The 24771-nt window shown below is 40.4% G+C and overlaps 1 protein-coding gene across 9 annotated transcripts in view; it reads left to right on the top strand.

The window, feature by feature from the left end:
* SETD4 (SET domain containing 4) overlaps window positions 1–24561 on the top strand; it is an 84042-nt gene extending 59481 nt beyond the window's left edge. For 8 of the 9 annotated variants that reach the window (XM_077879139.1, XM_077879137.1, XM_077879134.1 and 5 more), the window contains one exon: window positions 13949–15251. In XM_077879139.1, coding sequence (XP_077735265.1) covers window positions 13949–14231 — 283 coding nt within the window. In that variant the 3' untranslated portion in view covers window positions 14232–15251. Of the gene's footprint in view, window positions 1–13948; window positions 15252–22935 lie in introns of those variants that run through there. The other variant, XM_077879136.1, reaches the window with a different exon arrangement.
* Window positions 24562–24771: the final 210 nt, after the last annotated feature.

Below are 24771 nucleotides of genomic sequence, written 5' to 3'. Positions count from 1 at the left end.
TTAAAAGGTAGAGATTAGCAGCAGGACCAAACCCTTCTCCTAAACCAGTGCTTTTATCCTATAGATAGTTGATTTATTTCAGGAGGATGGTTTAACTCATAGTATTTGTATACTGATGGTGCTATGGGTCAAGTTAAAATAGAGTAATAGCTTTCTTCACCATTCTACAGAGTTTCTATATTTGGTTCTGTTAATGTGTCTGGCATATGCTCTGTTAAGGCCTGAATTGTGTTCCTCCAAATTCGTGTTGGAGCTCTCACCTTCAATGTGACTGTATTTGGAGACAGGCTCTTTGAAGAGTTAACTAGATTTAAATGAGAGTATTGGTGAATTTTATGTGAACTTGACTGGGTTAAAGGATTCCCAGATAGTTGGTAAAACATTATTTCTGTGTTTGAGAGTGTTTTTGGAAGAGATTAACGTTCGAATTAGCGAACTGTCTAAGGCAGGTGGCCCTCTCCATTGTGAGTGGGCATCATCCAATCTGTTGAGGCCCCAAGTAGAACAAAAGGGCAGACGAGGGTGACTTTTCCTTCTGCTGGAGCTGATACATCCATCTCCAGCCCTTGAACATTGATGATGGTCCTGGTTCTCAGGCTTTTAGACTCAGTTTGGTATTTAGATCATCAGCCTCTGTTTCTCAGGCCTTTGACCTTGAACTGTATTTATCACTGGCTTTCCTGGTTCTCTAGCTTGCAGACAGCAAACTGTGGGACTTCCTGCCCTCCAAAACCACATGAACCAATTCCTATGGAAGTTTCCTTCTCTGGAGAATTCTAACTAATACAGTGGAGCCCTGAGGCTGGGGCCCTACTTCAAGAGTACTGGTTTCCTTATAAGAAGAGGTAAAGACACCAGAGATGTGTGCACACAGAAGAAAGGCCATGGGAGGACTCATTGAGAAGATCCATATGCAAGCCAAGGAGAGAGCTCTCTGGAGAAACCAGACCAGCTGACACCTTGATCTTAGAACTCCAGCCTCCAGGATGGTGAGAAGTAATGTCTGCTGTTGATGCTCGTTGGCCTGTGATATGTCGTCCTGGTAGTCCTAGTAGACTAACAGATCCTCTAAGGAAGTAAGTATTGGGCCAGAGTTTAAAATCCAAAGACTCAGGAAATACCCAACAGATCAAAACCACAATGGAAATATTTAATCTCTATCACATTGAAAATATCATTCCCCTTTGGTAAATTGCATCTGAATAATCCAGAAAATGCCAGAAATGTAATTACCAAAGTGACTATATGCAAAAGCTGAGAAGTATAAGGAAGTTTTTCTTCCTTAGGTGGGTGAATGAACCCTGGCACTATCTGCCACCTAGGCTCTCCTGGGGGCCATCCAGTTAATGATGAGTTACACTGATTTGATAGAGCAAAGGTTATATAAATGACTGACAAAGATATTCCTAACATATATGAAGAAAATATGAAAAAGCACAAGGAGATTTTTTTTTTTTTTGGTTTGTTTTTAAAAGAAGATGAGATACCTGGTTGGCTCAGTTGGTTAAGCATCTGACTCTTGACTTTGGCTCAGGTCATGATCTCAGGGTTGTGAGATGGAGCCTCACGTTGGGCTCTGTGCGGGACGTGGAGTCTGCTTAAGATTCTCTCTCTCTCCCGCTGCCCCTCCTCCACCTTAACAAATAAAAATAAAAAGAGGAAACACAAATGATAAATTATTATGGAGAAATATTGCTAAGTAAATAAAAGGTCTTAACATAGAAAGAGATGAGCATGTCTGTACCTATTGTGATAGAATAGTCAGGACACAGTCATGCGACATGAGCATGTTTTACAGAAACCTGAAGTTGAATGTGCTGAGCCACCTTGCGGATCCTCTGTTCAGTGCTTTAGGAGCACTCACTAATTAGCCTCACAACACTGTGGTGAGGTAGGTGAGCATCTCTGCCCTCATTTTCCTTACTGTACCACTTTCCATTGGTTGGAGCTGAGGAAATTGCCCTGTGTTGAACTCCCATTATAGCTACTCCACAACTGTGGCATCCAGCTAGATTTTTTCCCCCTGAAGCGTCTGTTGGATCCTGCCAATCCCAAAGCCTGTCCATTTACCTGTGGCTCTGTGCAGATCTGTTCCTATTCCCAAAACAACGTCACTTGATATTTAAGAAGCAACCGGAATTCTTAGTTATTTTTACTTGCAATTTCAAGGTTGTTTTTTTTTTTTTCTTTCCTTTCCCCAAATCTCCTTGGGCTATAAATTAATCTTAGTCAAAACATGCTTTTAAGAGAACGGGACTCAAAGTAGGACAACGACTTGTTCTTTTTGAAATTGCATATAATTTAACATAGTATAACCTTTGAAGGGGAAATGTGATCTGTTCAGAGCATCGCAGTGGTATTTAAGGAGGCTCTATGTCTGAAAGCCCCATCTCAGAGAAAGCAGGTATTTGGTTTCAAATGATCAAAACAGCCTTGTACTCTTCTTGGAGTTATTTTGACATCTAAATAATAGTTCTGGCATTTCTTTCAGAGTGTAAATCAATAACATTGACTTAGTGCATTCTTTCCTCTTATTTTCTTTCCTTACTCTTTTATAACCTTAGATCAAGTATTAATAATTATTTTAAGCCTTTGCTTAGGTTTGGTACTTTGCCACTTAGTGATGTAGGAGGTACTCCCCCCTCCTCCCCCTTTACCAGTTGCCTAGTTTTTCCTGAATATTCTTTTTCTGAGACAAAGACAACTTCCTCTAATGTAGATAAGTAGATTCAGTGGTCACCTTTGACACATTTCTTTTTCCTCTTTTCCAGTACACACAATGTTGGAGCACATACATCTCTCTCCTATTGTTTTTTTTTAAGATTTATTTATTTATTTGTGTGTGTGTGTGTGTGTGAGAGAGAGAGAGAGAGAGAGAGAGAGAGCATGAGCAGGGGGAGGGGCAGACGGAGAGGGAGAGAGAGAATCCCAAACAGACTCCCTGCTAAGTGGAAGCCTGACATGGGGCTTGATCTCATGACCTGAGTGCATGACCTGGGCCAAAACCAAGAGTTCAATACTTAACTCGCTGAGCCACCCAGGCACCCCTCTCCTACTCTTTTCACATCCTGTTATTATTAATTGTCTTGGTTTCTCCCCAGTGTTTCTGAATGCTTGTCTGTCAGTGGCCTACCTCAGAATCACTGATGCTTGTTGGAGCTGCCATTCTTGGGCTTTACCCCACACCAAAACCCCCCGAATCTCTGTGGATGAGAACTTAGAAGCTGTAATTAAAAAAATTATTTTTAAAAAATTTTTAGTAGACTCCACACCCAGTGTGGGGCTTGAACTCATGACCTTGAGATAAAGAGACACATGCTTCAGAGGCTGAGCCAGCCAGGCACCCCTAGAAGTGTGCTTCTAACAAGCACCCAGAGATGCTTTCAGCATCAATACCCAAGGAGCATGACCTTATACCTCATTGGTTTTCCAATTCTCTTCTCTCCATTCCAGTTAGACTCTCAGTAGGTATTGAATTCTTATATACTAAATTCTAATTATGGCTCTTATAGTTTCAAAATGCACCAGCTCCGATCCTAATGATTTGGCTTTAAAACTGCGGAACATGGGAGACAGTATGGTGTGGGAGGGGACTGAGTAGGGGTGAGGGAGCAGAGAGACATGGAAGGGGTGGGAGAGGTTTTGAGGTCCTTCAAACCTGGGTTTGATTTCCATTTCTGATGTGGAACTAGATGAATGACTTTGGTTGATTTGATTTTGTGAAACCCAGATTTCTTAGCTCTTACTGGGGGATGATAATTTGTCAAGCAGGGCTGTTGAGGAGGATAAAATGAAACCACAGATGTAGCACTGGGAGGCATGACTGTATGATAGCTTTTGTTGATCATTACTTTATTCCTTTTATCTTCTGCATTCTTATCCTTCAGTCTTTGGTTGTCTTAGCTCCTTATCATTGTCCTTATTATCCCCTTGGATATGATGGTTACCTTCCTAAATTCTCTTCTGCACCTTCTTTTTCAGATACTCCTCTCTAAAATGATTTCCGCTTATTCACACCTTTATTCTTTTTAATTTTTTTTTTATTTTTTAAATTTTTTTTTAGGTAGGCTCCATACTGGGGCTTGAACTTATGACCCTGAGATCAAGACCTGAGCTGAAATCAAGAGTCAGATACATTTAACCAACTGAGCTACTCAGGTACCCCAAAACCTTTTTATTCTTGATTGTTTTGAGGTAAGAGTTTACAAATTTCTTGGGCTGAGCAAGTGTGGTAGATCCCTGCTCAGGACCCCTCCTTCCAGTATCATCACTTCTCTTCACCTTTAGGGTCCTGCCATTCCTCCCCCATCATGGATGGTTAAGAGAGGCTGGCTGGATAGGTGCCTGACTTGGGTATGCCACTCATGGCACCATAGCCTTCCTACTGTAGTGATTGGTCCCAGGAGTTGTCATGTCACACAAGCAGGGTCATTCAGTGTTATTTTCTGTAGTTTTCTGCATTGGACTTACAGGGAAGGCTTGCTTTGCTTTTGGAGCCCCCAAGTCCCCTGGAGCTTTGAGATTCCTTTAGGCTGCTAACACTTGCTTGAGGATAGGGAGTAGGAATGGGAGAAGAAGGCAGTGTCTGTTGCCTCCTGAGGCTTTACCCCTACTCTTGCTTGTAGGGAAATACTTTTCTAATTTCTTTTGGAAGGGGATCCTCTGTGGAGATGCTGGGTGCTGGCTCCTATAGGGCTTACAACTTTTTAAATTGTCTGTATTCCACACCTCTTCTCTTTCCCAACTTATGTACACACTGCCAATGTGGTCAAGTTTGGGAAAGCATCTAGGTGGAGGCATTTGTCATACCTGGAATCACCGTTTCTCCCATCCCTTAGGTTCCGTTGGTGAGATTGACTCATCAGATCCAACTCTTTTATATCATACAGTACGCTCTTTCCCAGGGACCCCCACAATCTCCCTATTCCTACCTTATGTTGATTCCTCTCACTTGGCTCTGTTCTACCTGCCTCCCAGGCTCAACAGATGTTCAAGTAATTCCTGGGAGGCTTCTGGCTACCATGATACTTAGTGGATACCATGTGTGTGTGGCAGGCCTCATCCATACCCTAGCCAGGACTTTTGTTACACATATCCTTAGAACCATGCAGAAATATGTACACATGTCATTGAAGTATGGGAATAGTTAATAATACAGGAGTCAGTAGTGGATGCAAGTTCAATAATTTAATTCTATTTAATTGGTGAAAACTTCAGTGGGGTGTGGTGGAAATAGGAGGCAGGAATCAAGGTATATATATATATACATATATATATATGGTATATATATATGTAAGGTATACACACACACACACACACACACACACACCTTGAATATATGTGAAGTTTGGACTAGTCAGGAAGACCCTTCCTTCGGGCTCCCCACAGGGAGCCTGCTTCTCCCTCTGCCTGTGTCTCTGCCTTTCTCTATCTCTCATGAATAAATAAATAAAATCTTTAAAAAAAGGAAGACCCTTCCTCTCACAGTTATCTCATTAGCAAAACAAAGGATTTGGTTTACATAAACCTCCCAACTCTGAATTATGGATGACTCTGACACAGGACTTAAGTGGAAATTGTAGTGTCACATGGCATTAGATTTTGAGTTGTATGCCCAAGGCCCATAGTGTGGAAGAGGAGGGGTCTAGGGTCTATAGGGGTTGACTCAGAGGATAGGAGAAAGTCAAGTGTATGAACCTCTGAATCTCCATCCTCTGGCCATAAGAAGATCAGCTCTGATCTCATCAATTTTATATATTGAAGAACTATATACAATTTTATTCATTTAAATTACTCTACTGCTGAAGAAATGCTGGAACCCTCCATCCCTTCCCATTTATTCAAACAAGTAACACCGTTCTTACCTTGGTCTAGCTTGGTATAACCAAACTTACCTTTCAGTACTCTCCAAATGAACTCTTCACATCAATCAGGCAGATAATCTCATAGTCTTTTCAATATTTCATACCCATCCTTGTTTACTGGGTTCTGTTAGCAATGATCTAGCCTTAGAAAATGTGAAGTTGACAGGTGTAAGAATATTTTAGTTTCTGAAGTTACTAAAATTAGTCTCACTTAGCAAGATAGTATATAGTTGGGCTAACGACTCAAGTGAGGCCACACTGCTGGCTGGAGGGCCATAGGAGTAAAGTAACTGACAGCTTTTGATGTAACACCTTTAGGGACAGGGGCATCAAGTTATGAGCTTCACTTCTAATGACATGATCAGGAGAAAGGCATAAGCCTGTCCTGAGCTGTGGCCATAGGGGTGCTGTGTGATACACCTGGCTGATTCATAAGATTTGGTCACATGAAATAATTTCTTGGAATAGTCACCTGGAGAAGGGGAGCAGCAAGATCATTAGGAGTCACAGACATGCTCACTGTTCACTCTTCTTAGGATTCTCTCCTGGGACACATGGACTAGAGGCTTATCATCTACTCTCTGGGTCTTTGGAGCCAGGACAGTGGGTACAGGACAGGCTTTATTCCTCACATTCATGTACAACACCACCCTGCAAGTGTGTGGATTTATCAGAAATTAATGGAGGGATTGGGATTTAATTAAGATAAATTACAACATAAAAGGGGAAGGATGATAAAAAAAATTTCTTTCTTTTTTTTTTGATAAAAAACTTTCTTTTTTTTTTTAAATTTTTAATTTATTTATGATAGTCACACAGAGAGAGAGGAAAGGCAGAGACATAGGCAGAGGGAGAAGCAGGCTCCATGCACCGGGAGCCCAACGTGGGATTCGATCCTGGGTCTCCAGGATCACGCCCCGGGCCAAAGGCAGGCGCTAAACCGCTGCGCCACCCAGGGATCCCGATAAAAAACTTTCTATGTAAAATATAGCCTTTTTTTTTTTTTTTAAGTTGAAAGGCAAAGTCACCATGAAGTTCAACATGCCCCAGTTCCCAGTATAGCTTTCTCTTGCCTAAGGTTTCTTTTCTCATCTCATTCTGTTTTGACATCAAGATTATATTAGCATAAAAAGTAAGTTGTACTGTTTTCTCTTTTCCTAATTTCTGAAAAAATTTATGAGGTATTAGAATCCTTCTTCCCTGAATGTTTGATAAAACTTACCTGCAAAAACATTTTTACATGAGAAGTTATTATTTTTGCTTTTGCATATACTTAAAATTTTTCATAATAAAAAATGGATAGTATAATAAACTCACATACTTACTCAGCTGAGAAAAATTTTAGAGATTAAATTTTGTAAATGGTGTAGGACCACTCAGGTTTTCTATATCTTCTATAGTCATTTTTGAGAATTAATATTTTTCTAGGTAATTACCTATTTCAATTAAGTTCTCAGATTATTGGCAAGAGTTGTTCATAATTTTCTTTTTAATTTGTGCATCCATATTTCTATTTGTTTTTCATTCTCAATCCTTTTTATTCGTGCCTTCTCTCTTTTCTTCATTCAGACTTACAGAGGTTTACCAATATTTGTTTCAGACTCTGAAATAAATTGAGTCTGCTTTTGTCTTGCTATTCCTTTGCTTCAGTGTCTAGACTGAACTGCATCCCAGGGCTGGAACTGAGGATGGGAGAGGAGAGATTTTCAAGATCAAGCTAAAGAAGGTCATTTTCAGGAAGATAGTACATATTAAAACCCATGCCACTGAGAGAAAGACAACAACTATAATAATTCTAATACTAACATAGGTATAATTATTGTGTGCTGAGGACTAGGTTAGATATTTCACACACATTGATTTATTTAATCTTCATATCAATCTTCATATCAGATTTCTGTTATTAATCTCATTTTCAGATGAGGAACCAGGCTCTGTGTGATTAAATAATTTTCTCAAAATCATATAGCTTATTGATGGTATTTGACTTTAAATATGTTTTTCCTGTTACCTCATTAGCTATGAACAGAGGGAAAACTGGGTGGGTTTCTGGAGATCTTGAAAGCATGGGACATGAGACATAAAGGGCCAAAGGAATAAATACAGGTTGAGCTTGTCATCTACTTCCTTGGCCATTCTGGCTGATATGATGAGTTCCATTTTAAATGACTTGATTTTTATTTTATTCTGGGAACTCCAGGGACAAAAAAATTATCTGATAAAAAGATACAAATGGAAATAAATGCCTTTTTTCAATACAAGGGAAAGGTAGTCCTTCAGAAATGAATTTTTGGTATGAAAAATTTAGGCAAATACTATCAAAAATTAAAGTATAGTGTTAATGTTTGCCAAAAACCTGAGCTGACCTATAAGCTTTCTTTCTTTCTTTCTTTCTTTCTTTCTTTCTTTCTTTCTTTCTTTCTTTCTTTCTTTCTTTTTTTTTTTAATTTTTCACAGAGAAAATATAAAGATGACAATTTGACTTTTATTATTGTTTTGCTTCAGTACCTTTCAAAGAATACCAATATTTAGTATCTCTGAGAAAACATGTAGGGAGAAAATTGGTAACAAAAGCAACTTAATAGAATATCTCTAAAATAAAGACTATTATAGAAACATTACATAAACTATAAAAAATGACTATACTTCCTTTCCAAAGAAAGTATATATATTCAGAAATTTAAGCATAAACAATCTCAGCTTTTAAAGTTTACTATATGTTGGCAAATTAAATTTAAATTAAAAAAAGGAAAAAATATATAAAAAAAAGTATATTGGAAACAATTCATCTGCTAACACTTTAATCTCCTTATAAAATATTTGCTTTTTTTTTTTGAGCAATATAACAAGGAAGAAGGTCTAAAGAGAGTGAACAATTATGTAGTTGGATAAAGGGAAGCAGAAATGTGAGGCAGAAAGAATTGGTAGAAGTCCTCAATGAAGCCTCAGTATCCTCAGGCTCCATGAAGTATTCTGGACTCCATCTGACATATTTCCTTTTCTCATTAAGGTAGCACAGATTGATTTCTGTTATTGTTATGCAAAGAGCCTTTACTAAAACAATGTCTATTGCTCCAGAACAAAGTTGGTACAGTCTTGGAACAAAAGCTTCTGCTAAGAAAATTCCTGAAAACAAAGAAACAAAGAAACAAACAAACAAACCCCTAATCTATGATGAGCATTTATGGAAAGAAGGTAGCCAGTAAATATATATGTTTTAAAAGTGGGAAGTGGGATGTTTTTCTGTTCCATTTTAGAAAGATCAAACCTTGTTCCACTAGAAATCAGAAGAATAGATCACCAAAATGAGCATGGGGCCACCAACCAAGCTTTTGTTGAAAGAGTTGCTCTCAGTTTATTTATGAAAGTCACAAAAATAATTACCCATGGTAATAATAATTACCCATGGTGCATATACAATTACTACCTTTTATGGAACAACGTTGGTATATGCAGTCCTAGAATCTCATATCGAGTCATCTACGTGTTCATTGTGTTTGAGTACATCTTCAGGAAGCATTAAGATAGGTACATGGTTGATGCTTAGGTTTCTGATTCTTTTTTTTTTTTTAGATAAGAACTCTTTTATTTCTTTTTAAACTCCCTTTCCTCTTCCTTTGTTAGTGTTTAGTCCTGTTTTGTCTAATAGAACATTCTGCTAAGATGAAGTATTCTGTATCTGTGCTGTTCAATATGGTGGCCACTAACCACATGTGGCAACTGAGCCCTTGAAATGTGTGGTTAGTGTGACTGAAGAGCTGAATTTTAAATTTTATTTCATTTTAATTAGTTGAAAATTAAATTTAAATAGCTACATGTCACTAGTGATACTGAATTGGATAGTGTAGTGTTTAGTCTGTGAATCCATGCTAAAGTTTTTGTTTCTGGTTCTAAGATATCATTTGTGATTTTATAGTGGTTTGAATCACTCCTCTGATTTCCCTAACTTTCACTCCCACTTCAAAATGATCAGTGGCTGAAAAAGGCAGACTCCATCACCTACAATCAAATTTGATTCTGTTCTTTGGATGGGTTCCTCTGCCCCAGTTCTGGTGTATTCTAGATGAGAGTTCTGTGGTTGAGTGTGAGTGAATTGTGGCTTTCTACTGTATTGTTGGCATTCGTGAAACACACTGGATACCAAGGGCAGTCAAATGTAAGCTGGAAGGAAAGGTATTTGCTTATCTTTCAGATTGTTTGAAGACCAAACCACAGTCATGTTGGGAGAAAGTAGCTTGGTGAGATAGAACCAGCAAACTCCAGGGAGACTTCATCTCAGCTCACCACAAAGCCTTGATGCTGATATGCCTTTCTTTTCTTTATGAACCTTAGTGACAGATTTTACTAGTCTCAGTTGCTGTGAAGAGGTTGTTTGAACTGAGGAGTAGTATATTTACTACATTTAATTATTTCCACAGTTGCTCTAGTGTTTTATTTTTTATTTTATTTATTTATTTATTTTTGAAATCTTTTTTTTTTAATTTTTTTAATTTATTTATGTTAGTCACAGAGAGAGAGAGAGGCAGAGACACAGGCAGAGGGAGAAGCAGGCTCCATGCACCGGGAGCCCGACGTGGGATTCGATCCCGGGTCTCCAGGATCACGCCCCGGGCCAAAGGCAGGCGCTAAACCGCTGCACCACCCAGGGATCCCTCTAGTGTTTTAAATAAACTGAGAGTGACCCTTTCTACATGAGATGAGTCAACAACTTTGTGTTCCTTATAGATTATCTCTTGGTTCTTGGTAGGATGGGTTCTAGTCTTCCTTTATCAAGCTCAAGTACACTGGATCCAGAGTGGGGCTCTTTTGAGATATAACTGAATGCACTAGTTCAAATGACAAAAACTGCAGACTGGTTGCAGAAAAGGGTCCATCTACCAGAGACAAATGAGAACACCTTTTTTGCTGTTTCTGACCAGGTTTCTTTTTTTTTTTTCTTTTTTATATAAATTTATTTTTTATTGGTGTTCAATTTGCCAACATATAGAATAACACCCAGTGCTCATCCCATCAAGTGCCCCCCTCAGTGCCCATCACCCAGTCACCCTTACCCCCCGCCCACCTCCCCTTCCACCACCCCTAGTTCATTTCCCAGAGTTAGGAGTCTCTCATGTTCTGTCTCCCTTTCTAATATTTCCCACTCATTTTTTCTCCTTTCCCCTTTATTCCCTTTCACTATTTTTTATATTCCCCAAATGAATGAGACCATATAATGTTTTTGTCGTTTCTAATGGCTGAGGAATATTCCATTGTATACATAGACCACAGCTTCTCTATCCAGTCATCTTTCGATGGACACCGAGGCTCCTTCCACAGTTTGGCTATTGTGCATTGCTCTTATAAACATCGGGGTGCAGGTGTCCCGACGTTTTACTGCATCTGTATCTTTGAGGTAAATCCCCAGCAGTGCAATTGCTGGGCATAGGTCAGATCTATTTTTTAACTCTTTGAGCAACCTCCACACAGTTTTCCAGAGTGGCTGCACCAGTTCACATTCCCACCAACAGTGCAAGAGGGTTCCTCTTTCTCCACATCCTCTCCAACATTTGTTGTTTCCTGTCTTGTTAATTTTCCCCATTCTCACTGGTGTGAGGTGGTATCTCATTGTGGTTTTGATTTGTATTTCCATGATGGCAAGTGATGCAGAGCATTTTCTCATGTGCTTGTTGGCCATGTCTATGTGTTCCTCTGTGAGATTTCTGTTCGTGTCTTTTGTCTGGCCAGGTTTCTTCATCATCAACTTGATTGGTACTTGAGTTCCTCAATGCCCTGATAAGAAGCAGCTCTGATCTCAGAAGCTGGGTCATTTTGTTTTGTGTCCAAATCTTGTCCAAATCTGTGGCTGTACCTATTCATAGGCTTTGTAAAATCAGTCAATACACAGTCAGTCAATACATGTATGTTGTCAGTAGAAAATTTTTTTTTCCTTAGTCTTCCTGAAAAGGTATGGGAAAGCATTCTTTTTCCCACTTTGACCATCTGATTCTTGAACTGCCTGAGTAGGAAGTGGTTACCTACTGGCACAGTGAGTGGTGAATTCACCTGGCGGGATGGCTAGAGCTCAGAAACAGGAAAGCAGGAAGGTTGACCTTTGCAGCAACTTTCTGTTATTGTTCCAGCAGGTATCCCATTGTCAAGAGAATCCAGAAAGACTGGACTGCCCTTCCTGGTTAATGAGCATCTGTGCAATTCTCATTACTTTTGTCCTTTTAAAGTTGTCCTTACTTTTGGCCACAGCTTAGAGGAATGCTGGGTAAGCTCCGTGAACCAGGCCAGTGCACCCAGAGTCCTCTGCCTGTGAATTTCACTTCAGCCCAACCTCTTATGACGAGCCAGGAGCAAACAGCTACTGGGCTCGATTCCAGGTTTCCCTGAAGCTCCCTCTGCTAAGCAGCCTTTTTATCCTTACTGATTTAAGGTGAAGATGGGTACTAAAGGGGCACCCATTCTCTCTCTTCACTTCCCATTGACTTTAAATTTTCCTTCACTTACTCATTTTATAGTTACTGGTCAGGCACCAACAATATACCTGCAGTCTTTACTGGGGATACAGCCATGAATGAGACTTGCACAGCCTGTTTCCGCCTAATCCACAGAACAGTTTCCAAACGCATTTCCTTCCCTAAAAGCTCTTTCCATAGGCTTTCTGTACCATCTATGCCCCAGAGACAGCAGGAAAATCTTAGGATATTTCAAATGTGTTTTTCTACTTTAGTCCTCCTTTTGGATGCAAAGTGAATAATAATGTGATAAAAATAGGACCAAAGAGGCTGGAGTTAGTACGTAAAAACCTTTATTATTTATTTATTTTTTTTAGAGATGGAGAGGGGGAAGGAGCAGAAAGAAATTCCTAAGCAGGCTCTATGCTCAGCCCTCGATCCCACAACCTTGAGATCATAAGCTGAGCTAAAGGCAAGAGTCAGATGCTTAACTGACTGAGCCACTTAGGTGCCCCCACCTTCTTTTATTCCACAAAAACCTTTATACCTTTATAGTGCAGGATGATTTACAGGAATTTTTGTTTTTTCCTGCTTCCATTGTCCAAAGTGAGAGTAGGGCTTTGTGTCCTTGAGAACTGGAGCTGCCCTTGCTCACATGGTAGAGGCAGCAGAGGTGGGAGGCATTTTGCTTTCAAAAGTATATGGCCCCTTAAGAGAGGGTGGGAGACAGAAATGGAAATGCTGGAGCTCTCTGAATGATGTCCTGAGGCTGAGAAGTAGCTGCAGTTTTTGTGTGTATGCTGGAGGCCATTCCATGAAGTCCCTAGAGAAAAGGGGTTTTGACGGGTCTAGGGTATGTGAAGTCTGGGCTGTGTGAGGGCTGGGGTGTGTGATGGTTAAGGTGTATAATGGCTGGGGTGTGAGGATTGGGGTGTGAGCATTAGGGTGTATGAGTTGTGGGGTGTGTGAGGGCTGGGGTATGTGAGGGCTGGGGTGTGTGAAGGCTGGGATGTGTGGAGGTTGGGGTGTATGAGGGTTCGGGTGTGGGGCTGGGGCATGTGAAGGCTGGGGTGTGGGAGGGCTGGTGTGGGAGGGCTGGGAGTGTGTGAGGGCTGCGGTGTGTGAGAGTGGGGTTTTGTGATCACTTAGGCCTTATGGTGGGGGTCCAGGATCATGTGTGGGGTGCACTGAACAGGAATGGGAGCAGTGAGAAGCACTTAAGTGATGGAAGCTTGGTGGGATCTCCCTGGGACCTGGCTGGTGGATTGGGTCTTGCTCCAGTCCCTTCTCTTCAGCCTCATGATTTATTTCAGGTCCTAACACTTGGGGAGCACACACTCTGTTCTGCTCAGCGTCTGCCCAGGATGAGATAGATGCTCCTGGATCCTCTAATGGGAGGAAAAATGCAGCCACGCGGGTGCAGCACTGGGGAAGCCTCAACCTGCTTCAGCACAATTGAACGGAGCAGGGTGCCCACCTCTGGAATGGCCTGTAGAGACACCGCATGGCTGCAGGTGGCTCCACCAAATGAAGCAAAGGGTTTCTTCCTCAAAGAATCCCAAATGCAACAGTAGGTTGAGTTTCACCACAAACTCATTTCCCCCAGGGGTCAGGCACTAGGCTTTTACCTTTATATATTCACAGAGTGCTGGTGAGGGTTGGAATGGCACAGCAGCAAGGCCAAGCACTTCTCTTCCCAGCGGCGACGGGAAAGGATGCTCTTGGAGGGCGGAGCGCTGGTCAGCACCATTCACTCCCCTCCTCACTGCTCTGCCTCCAAGGCCACCTGTGGAAATCAGGTGAGTGTGTGTCTGTCTTCAAAATGCAGGGACTCTGTGAAGCCTTTGGGAGAGCCTCTGGCAGCACCAGAGGGGGTGGCTTTGCTTGGCCTGCCTTGTCACAGAGTCAGAAGCAGTCAGGAGTTTGAGTCGTGGACCTGACCTCTTGCTGCCACAGTGGGCCTGGCCTCTCAGATCCAGTGTCTCCATCTGCCGCTGGGGTCATATTGCACAGTGACTTCAAGGTGAGCTGCTCGCCTTTGATATTTGGCTTAAGCTGCTGTCCCGTTTGAGGCACCGACAGATTCAATTAACAGCTGGAGCCCTTTGTTTACAGCTCTCTCATCTCACGTTTCTGAGTGGATTTCTTTTTAGAGATAATGTTCTACGAATCACCTTTGAAATGAGAATTTATTAGCTTACGGACTGTTCTCTTTGAATTGTCAGAATAAGAATAAAAGTTAACTCCCTGAAGTGCAGTTTCCTAGGCCCACCACAAAGATGGACAGGAATCCTCACATCCCTGGGACTGTGCTTTCTTTTTATTTTTTTACTTTTTATTTAAAAAAATTTTCATTTGAGTGTTGACACACAATGTTGCATTAGTTTCAAGTGTAGAATATAGTAATTTGATAAGTCGATATAGACACTACAAGTGTAATTACTGACTGTCACCATGCAACATTGTTAGGATATCATTGCTTATATTTCCTATGCCGTGCCTTTTATCCCTGTGACTTATCATTCTATAACTGGGAGCCTGTACCTCTGACTCCCCTTCACCCACTTCTCCCATCCTCCCATCCCTTTCCCTCTGGCAGCCATCAGTTTGTTTTCAGTATTTGTAGGTCTGATTCTGCCTTTTGCTTGTTTATTCATTTTTTTTAGATTCTACATATGAGTAAAATAATATGCTACTTGTCTTTCTCAGTCTGATTTATTTCATTTAGCATAATACCCTGTAGGACCACCCATGTTGTCACAAATGACAAGATCCCATCCTTTTTTATGGCTGTGCAATATTCCATCAAGTGTGTGTGTTTGTGTATGTGTATACACACCACATCTTCCTTATTTGTATGTTTATTGTTGGATACCTAGTTGCTTCCATATTTTGGCTATTATAAATAATGCTGCAATAAACACAGGGGTGCATATATCATTTTGAATTTGTGTTTTTGCTTTCTTTGGGTAGATACCTAGTAGTAGATTGTTGGATCATATGATATTTCCATTTTTAATATTTTGAGGAACCTCCATACTGTTTCCCACAATGGTTGTACTAATTTACATTCCCACCAACAGGGCACCAGGATTCCTTTTTCTCCATATCCTGATCAATACTTATTATTTCTTGTCTTTGTTTTTAGCCATTCTGAAATGTATGAAGTGATATCTCATTGTGGCTTTGATTTGCATTTCCCCAATGACTAGTGATTTTGAACATCTCTTTATGTATCTCTTGGCTATCTATGTCTTTCTTTGAAAAATGTCTATTCAGTTTATCTGCCTATTTTATAATCAGATTGTTTGTTTGGTGTTGAATTTTATAAACTCCTTATATATTTTGGAAATTAACTCCTTATTGTACATATAATTTGTAAATATCTTCTCCTATTCAGTAAGTTGCCTTTTTGTTATGTTGTTATGTTTGTTATGGTTTCCTTTGCTATACATCAAAATTAATACTCAGAAATTGGTAGCTTTTCTATGCACTAATAATGAAGTAGCAGAAAGAGAAATTTTAAAAACAATTCCACTTATGATTGTATCAAAAAGAATAAAATACCTAGGAATAAACTTAACCAAGGAGGTAGAAGACCTGTACTCAGAAGACTATGAAACACTGATGAAAGAAACTGAAGATGACACAAACAAATGGAAAAATATTCCTTGCTCACAGATTGGGAGAATCAATATTGTTAAAATGTCCATACTATCCAATGCAATCTACAGATTCAATACAATCCCTATCAAAATGCCAACAGCAATTTTCCAGAACTTAGAACAATTAACACTAAAATTTCTATGTGCCGCAAAAAATCCCAAATAACCAAAATGATCTTGAGAATGAAGAACAAACCTGGAGGTGTCACAATTCCAGATTTCAGGATATACTACAAATATGTAGTAACCAAAACAGTACCATTACTGCACAAAAATAGACACATAGATCAATGGAATCAATCAAAGAGCCCAGAAATAAACCCATGTTGATATGGTCAACTAATCTTTGGCAAAGGAGGGAAGAATATACGATGAGGGAAAGATAGTCTCTTCAAAAAACAATTCAAGAAAAACTAGACAGCAATATGCAAAAGAATGAAAATGGACCACTTTCTTGCACTATACACAAAAATAAAATTCAGAAGGGATTAAAGACATGAAACCACAAAAATCCTAGAAGAGTGCACAAGGCAATATTTTCTCTGACATTGGCTGTGGCAACATTCTTCTAGATATGTCTCCTAAGGCAAGGGAAGCAAAAGCAAAAATAAACTGTGGGGATTATGCTTTGTTCCTTTTCCTCAAAGAACAATATAGCGGTTCTCCCCTGCTTCTTCCATGTGTCTGTTGAGCATGTACTCCTGTCTCTGCCACTTCCAGTTGACTATCTTTCTATGAGTCTTAGTTTTGTCATCTGTGAAGTAGGTATAATCGTTCAGGGTTGCTGTCACTTTGAGTTTCCATATGCAAAAGTACCTTATTGACTCATAAATGCTATACAAAGGGCCATTACTTTTCTGCTAAAAAGTGTGTGGGAGAATGGGCCATTTGGCTCTCTCTGGACTCACTGCCTGGCAGTGGGAAAATAAGTCTTGATCATGTTGCTATATTAAAACATTTTAAATGAAGACCATTTCTCTTTTCTTGGCTCTCTCCCTCCCTGCCACTTTTGTCCAGGAGGTAATGAAGATTAGTTTTCTTTTCTTTTTCTCTTTCCTGGTAGCCCAGCTTCACTGTTTAGAGAGGCTCTCAGAGTTGTTTCCCTTTGAATTTCTGCTTTTTACCCTCATGTTTACAAAAGAGTACACTGCAGGTAATGCTGGGAGCCAGTGAAAGTATCAGGAAGCCAGACAGCTCTTGTGTTCTGACTTACAGAGACGGATGTCAATGTTAAAGTGGGGATTTTTTTCCCCTGGAGGAGGTCATCAACTAGAAGGACAAAGAACCATAGGAGTGGGCTGAGTGTGGGGATGGTATGGGCCGCTGGTAAACTCACTTTCTGAGAACACTCTGCAATCCTGATTCCACTCTGCTCCTACTGACCGAATCTTTCTTTATGTCCAGCAGGGCTGGGCTGTATTCCCAGGCCTACAGGGAAGTTAATATCTGTTCAGTGGTTTGTTTAAAAGTTTGAATCTGATTGTGTGATTCAAGCCAGTAGTGTCAAACCTCAGCCAGTGGTGGCTTTTGGGGGGGAGAGGTGGAAGTTATCCAAATATTGTGACATGGGCAGCCTTTCTGTCGATTTTAATGTACTTTGTGCAGTTTTCTGAGGCTCTTGGCAGCCCGGTGCTGGCCTGATTCTTTGTGTAATATGAGGCTGCCACAGATGTGGTTACACAGTACTTTGGAGTGTGGTTCATCGACTGTGAACCTGGAGACGCATATTCTGGATTTTATTGCCAACCAACCATCTTGAGGGAATGATTGGCTCATCAACGTAACATCTATCCCTGACCCTTGGTATTCCAGCTAGTTCTTGCTGAAAATTACTGCCATGTGACAACTCATGGTGGTGTCCCTGTGAAGAAGACAGAGGGATACATTGTATGAAGATTGCCTTCATACTTGGCATTTTAGCTGGCTGTCTCAGGAGGGTCACTGTTGTACAAAGTGATCTGCTCTATCAAGGGTGGAAGGGAAAAAAGGATGAGCTTCTGACCTATGATACAGGAAGTCAGATTGTTAGAAGTAGAGCTGGTAAAAGACAGAGAAGACACTGGGGAAGTCCAGCAAGCCAAGAGCATCATGTGGTGTGTGGACATGAGGGAAAATGGAAGTCTCACTGTTTAGGTGAAATCGAAGACTTTGAATAATCATAGATTCATAGGAAGTTGCAAAAAAAAAATATACAGGGAAGTCCCATATATACCTGTCACCTCCGTACCATCTTGATAACTATAGCATGGTGACAAAACTAGGACCTGAAGCCTAGTGTTTTTGAAACAGGTGATACATTGAAATAATGAAATCATGGCACTATTGCAAAGATAGTGTTGACATTTTTTTTGAGCTATGTGCCAGTCAATACACAGGGCAGCTGGAATGCAGACAAATCAGTCTTGGGTCCTTCCCTGAGGGAGTTACAGAATAACCAGGAAGAATGACGTTAAATTAGAAATTATGCAGATGATTCATTAATGACAGCTGTGATAAGTGCTATGAAAAGAAAATAGAGCCAAATGAAAAAAAAAAGTTGATTTCATGAGAGAAATCTTAACAATTTCCATGATGTTTAGAAATCTTATACTAAGATTTGCCTAGGATTCTGGAGTAGCTACAGCTTTAAAGTTTGCTCCTATATATATTTATAATTGTGTCCTTTTCTGGGCTTATTTTTGTTAAATTTCTTGCTCCCCCCCGCCCCCCCCCGCGGTCTGTGGAAGCCAAGTATGTCCTGGGATGAATGGACACTGACAGCTGTGCCCACAAATGGCAGTTTATGAGGGTGTTTTTAATGGAAGTCAGCAATTTGGCTGCAGAATGGGAATTAGAACTCAGAGACCTGCCCGTTGGTATTGTCAGCAAGTAGGAGTGAGCACGCAGAAACGGACGCCTGCCAAGGGGAAGAATTCTGGAGTGTTGGCTGTGTTTGACAAGACCCAAGAACATCTTGATTGTAAAACTTGCTGCCTCTGACTTCTGAGGGCCACTTTGGCAAGCCACATAGAGAGTTCAAATGTACAAGGTTCATTCATGTGGTTCACAGACAATGACCTACTTTGGGATCCTTATGGTATAAGTGAAGACGGGGACAATTAGATTTATATTCTCTGTTAAATCCAAGAAGTGGTAGCTGGGCAACTCAAGCTGAACTCACACAAGAGAGTGACCCTCCGCACCTACTTGGTAAACTTGGTACAGGTGGCAGAAATAATACCTGGATAAACACCACTGGTCACTTAGGACATTTTCTTTATATCAACATTTGCTGTAGGAGGTTCTCATGTCTCCTGGCTTTTGCCAAGCAAACAGTGTGGCTTAGACAGGAATTGGGAAACAAAGATTTGCCAGAAAGGGCCAGGAGTAATGGGTCTTAGCAGTGGGGTTTACAATGGAGTTTTTCCTCTGATGTCAACTCTGGTTTTTGTTAGATGCAGTCTCGAATTAGGATATCAAGAGGTACATGATATACAGACTTTCCATCTGGTCAAGTGGAGTGTCCTTTGTAAGTTTTTATCCCTCATTCTATGTTCTGCATCACTGAGCCATTCAAAATACACTCTATAGAAGCAAGATCTCCCCTTCAATCTCTGTATTTGGCCACCTGAGAATTCCAGTAACTGGCCTCCATCATTGAATAAGTGGGGGGAGGGTAAGGCCCCATGAAATCTATTGTCCCAACTTAACAATCCTCCAACTCTATGGGGAAGTCACAGGATCTGTTGATGATCCTTGTGATGTTAGTCTTTTTGTTGAATTTCACTTTATAATTTTTAAGTTTGGGGGAATTCGTTATGGTTCACAAATGCTGGTGGGTGGATGGGTGGGTGTGTTCTTGGGCCTGGCAGCATTACAGGTAGATGCTGCTCCAGTTCCTGGAGGCAGGGCCAAGTCTCCCTATACCTCCCAGGGCCTGGCATTGTGCCCCACACATATCAGCTTGTGCTGCATGCTGCCTGCTTTGCTGTTGAAAACTTGTAGCCAGATGGTATGGGGCTTAAGGGCTGGGATTTGGAGAAGATATATGATTTTGAATCCTGCTCCTGCCTCTTTTTCTCTGAGTCTTTGGGTAAATCGCTCCACCTTTCTGAGGCCCGTTTCCTCATGTGTGAGATAGGGATAATAAGACCCACTACACAGAGCTATGAAAATGAAATGAGAAGGTGCCTCACACTTGGTATGGAGCCTGTGGATTGCCTGTTCCCCCATTAGAGTGTAAGCCCCCTGGGGGAAAGGACATAGCTGTTCCCTGTTATATCCCCATGCCTGGCATATAGTAGGTTCTCAATAAAAGATTTATCAGATTAATGAAAATGCATTATAGATTTTCCTGTGATATTACTGCAAAGAGAAAGAGAACAGTTTAAAGATTTGAGAAATGGTGGTATGAGATAATATTGGAAACAAATGAGTTATCAATGTCCCTGTATGTTTATATATATACATATATATTTTTTTAAAGTTTTTTTTTTTTATTTTAGAGAGAGAGGGAGAGGGAGCATGAGTGGGAGGGAGAGAACATCTCAAGCAGACTCCATGCTGAGTGTAGAGCCTGATGAGGGGCTTGATCCCACGATCCTAAGATTTCAACCCAAGTGAAAACCAAGAATTGGATGCTTAAATGACTGTGTCCCCCAGAACCCCCTCCGTATATATTTTAATAGAATTATGGTTTTTGGTTCCTCTGGAATATAGATAAGATTTCCTCTCTCTTCCATTCTTTCTCTTACCCTCTTTCTTCCTTGCTGTCTCTCTCTGCCTCCAAGATGAAACACAACAGTGCATTTAAAATATTTCTGAGCATTAAGAATGTAGAGAATAATCTTCATGGACCAAATCCATTGGAGTGGACCAAATTTATGTAAAGATGTGAGGTGTTTGAGTTTGTTATCTTCTCAGGGAAACTTAAATCAAGTTGAAACAGTGTTTTTCTTTAGGAGTTACTCAGCTTTGTAATTCCATAGGTATTTAGTAATTTTTATGCTCTCCAAATTTCCAAAATCTGATATTGACCAGCAGTCAGTTTGGCGCATCACTATGTGTCTGACTCAGTTAGGAGTGAGGTGGGCACTCATTCAGAGCATTCATGGCAAGTACTGGGTGACTTTAACAATTCTTTAACTCACCACCAGATGGAGAAGGTACTCCACTGAAGTAGAGTCATGTTGGCCTTGACTTGAAACAAGTTTTGGCACTTTTCTCCTTTCTGGATTGGATGGTTGGCATTTTTTTGGATGCAGAAAAGAGAGCAACATATGAGGGCCTGTATTTTAGCATTTTATGTAGGAATGAAAGTACATGTTATTACAGATTTTGGCACTTATGCGCCCACTTAAAATATCTAAAGAGTTATGTATTTTTAACCCTTAAGAGACTGGTATTGACATGTGAGTTTGATTTTTTTTTTTTCTGAAGATAGATTTTTGATTTCTTATTTCATGACTTCCAGGCATGACAGGCTGACACCTCCTTTCTTTGTGGGATCATAACACAAGGTTAATAATTAGGAGCAAGAGTGTTGGAGATTCATAGCTCTGTATTCAAGTCTAAACTATTCCACTTCGGTGAGCCACTTACTCACTCCGTCCCCCAGTTTCTTATAATGTGAAATGCTTATTTCACCGCATTGCTGGAGGGTATAAATGAGGTGATCTACCTGATGGGCCCTGCATGGCACCTATGCCACAGGTGCTTACAACAGCTATGTTTACTGTTAGCTATGAAAAGACAGTTAAGTACAATATTTCCTCCCCAGTTTTATGAGATATAATAGACTATGCAATATTTTATATCTTTCCCAAATGAGTTAAAATTTCAGACTAATGCTAAATTATCATTTAATTATGGCCCTTTTCCTGGCTCTTCCAACTGTCACCAGCATCCTAGGGATAGGCCACTCCAGTGGTTCTTGGAGGTAGTGATACTGCCTTCCCAGGGAACAGTTGGCAATATCTGGAGATACTGTTGGTTGCCACAATTGGAATGTGGGTGTTAAGTGGCATCAACTGCGTAGGGGCTAGGGATGTTGCTAAACATCCTCTAATGCACAGGACAGTACCCCACAACAAAGAATAATCTAGCCCCAATGTCAGTAGCACCAAGGTTGAGAAACACTGGGCTATAGGATTCTCAGTAGAGGAAAAGTTCCTTGTCTTTGGTTTAGTCAATTCAACTTGATTAAATTCCAAACATCTACTAATCAGGACCTGTGCTATACTCTGGAGTTTCAATGGATGAAAAGACACAGACTCTGTCCGGGAGGGTCTGGGGTTGTGCTCTACTTACAAGCTAGTACTTGCCTGTTACTGTTTTATGGATGCCAGCAAAAGGCACAAGGCTCCTGGGTCAGAGACAAAGGACTTTTTATTTATGGTATAGCAAGTGGAATGAGTATCCTGTTGGCATGGATTTCCTTTATCCCCTAAGCCTTGCCGGGCAACATGAAGGTGCCTAGGTGGATATTAAGCATGCAGTGGGTTTGCATCACAGCTGAAGAACACAGAACTCAGGTATTCCAATGCTCTTAACAATAGTGGTAAGCAAATCTCTTCTTTGGGGGGAAGACATTACCTCATCCCTCAAGGGTATAAAGAATTATGTATAAGACACAGAGGATGTAGAGTAAGGTATTTCAGATTGGTAGTGTTTGAGAAGACTTCATGGAGGAGGAGATATATGAACTGGGTTTTGAAGGGTGAATAGGGCTTCAGCCTGCAGACAATGGGAGAAAAGTTTTCTCTTTTCTTCCTTACAATAAATTAACTTCTCTCCTGTACATATCTCAGCACAGGTTGTGTGAGGACAGGGGACATTCTAGAAAAGTCCTGGCTGAATTTGATCAACTAGTGAGCATATGTGGACTGTTGCCAATTATGTTACAATATTGTAAATTTACATTTAACCTTAATTTGCTGTGAGACAGTGAACTACATTTTTGTTATATTATTTTTTCCCATGCTGCAGCTGTGGGCTTATACTGACCCATAGGAACAAGTCTCTCTACTCCCAGTAGACTCTTCTTCAGCACTAGAAGAGTATGTTAGGCCAAAGTTGATGGACTAGGAAACCCTGCTGGATCATCTCCAGAAGGCACTGCAGAGGTGATAAGAACAAGGAATGACTAGTCTAATGGGTAAGCATGAAAGCCATTTGGGTAAGCACCAGAACAGCGTCTTGTTGCTCATGGTAGTATAATCTGGGTAGACTGGCTGTATTCAAAGCACCAAAGGCTGGGCAGGCAGGGTATAAATGGAGCCTAATTGTGGGGAATCCTATGTTATACTATCCTGGAGTAGAATATTATACCATAGTGAAAATTGTGGGACTGTGCTCCCTGCATGAACATGGATAAATCCCCGTCTTATATTTAGAAAACCAGAAACCATTCTTTATATTTTTAGCAGGAACGGTTGAATGCAGGAAATCAGGTTCTACAAAAATATTGAAATGAATGAGGAAGAGGCAAAACCCAAGAGTGGGGGTGCTTCTTGCAGATCAAGAAGTGGCAGGCAGTCCTATTGCTACTGCAGAGCCCATGTGATTCTGATACCATCACTGTCTGAGGATGATGAACTTTGCCTTTGTCCTTCCATCCACCTCTCATTGATTATAGAATAGAAACCTTGTTGGCAAGGGATTCTGTGAGTTGTTCTCAGGCCTTGACATCCTGTGTCAGAGCTGAGAACAAAGAAGGGGTAGAATGATGCTGGGGGTCAAAGACAAGAATAACAGGATATCTGATAAGACAGCTTCCTGAAGATCCCATATAGCATGATCTCATTTGTATACAATGATGTGTTAGACCTGGCTTGACCTGGCTTGTGAGATCCAATAATTAAATTTTCAGAAACTTTGCAAGCCAGTCGTTAAGCATAGCCAACATTAAAAATTAAATTATATAAATTTACAATGAAATGAATTATACTAAAGACAATGTTAATGAATATGCTAAACTCATCACCTAGTTATTTTACTGAATTTTACTATTATTTATGTTTTTGAGGTTATTTATATCTATTATATCTGTATGGTGAAAATCCTATATACTGTCAATATTACTACTATGATCTCTTTCAAACTCTGTGTTTGGTGGCATCACCTTGGAAGCTTGAAATAGGCCATAATGGGTAAGTTTATAACTTAAATGAAAGAGATTGGCTAATGCTACAAACTAGGGCTTGATCATTTTATATCAACATACACATGTGGGCATAAAAAGATGTTAATAATGATCAACAGATTAAACTTAAAACGTTGGTCATGTCTGTGGCTATTACATTGTGAATAGCGTAGGAATTGAGGAAATAGTCTTCCAGTATTTGAAAACTATTGTCTGATTCAACAAAGAGGTTGCTCACGTGATTGATGAGAAAGTAACTCTTTACCATATACTTTTGTCATTTTACTTTCTTCTTGCATGTTAATGTAAACAAAAGTATTTACCAACATTAATCCTGGAACTTCACTGAAACCATGGGTTGGCTACAATTATGAAAGTGTGACAAAATTCAACAAAAAAGTTCTGTATGAATCAATTAACTGCACAGATTTACAATAAAGGATATTATGTATTTTATCATTGTTTGTAAATTGTGTGCTAGATGTCCTTTGTATCGAAAAATGTCAGGATCCCTGGGTGGCGCAGCGGTTTGGCGCCTGCCTTTGGCCCAGGGCGCGATCCCGGAGACCCGGGATCGAATCCCACGTCGGGCTCCCAGTGCATGGAGCCTGCTTCTCCCTCTGCCTGTGTCTCTGCCTCTCTCTCTCTCTCTCTCTCTCTCTCTGTGTGACTATCATAAA

Source organism: Canis aureus, chromosome 30 (assembly GCF_053574225.1).
Source record: "Canis aureus isolate CA01 chromosome 30, VMU_Caureus_v.1.0, whole genome shotgun sequence".
NCBI classification, from domain to species: Eukaryota; Metazoa; Chordata; class Mammalia; order Carnivora; family Canidae; genus Canis; species Canis aureus.
Note: the sequence above shows the minus strand (reverse complement) of the source record. Positions and strands in the feature narration are given on the sequence as shown.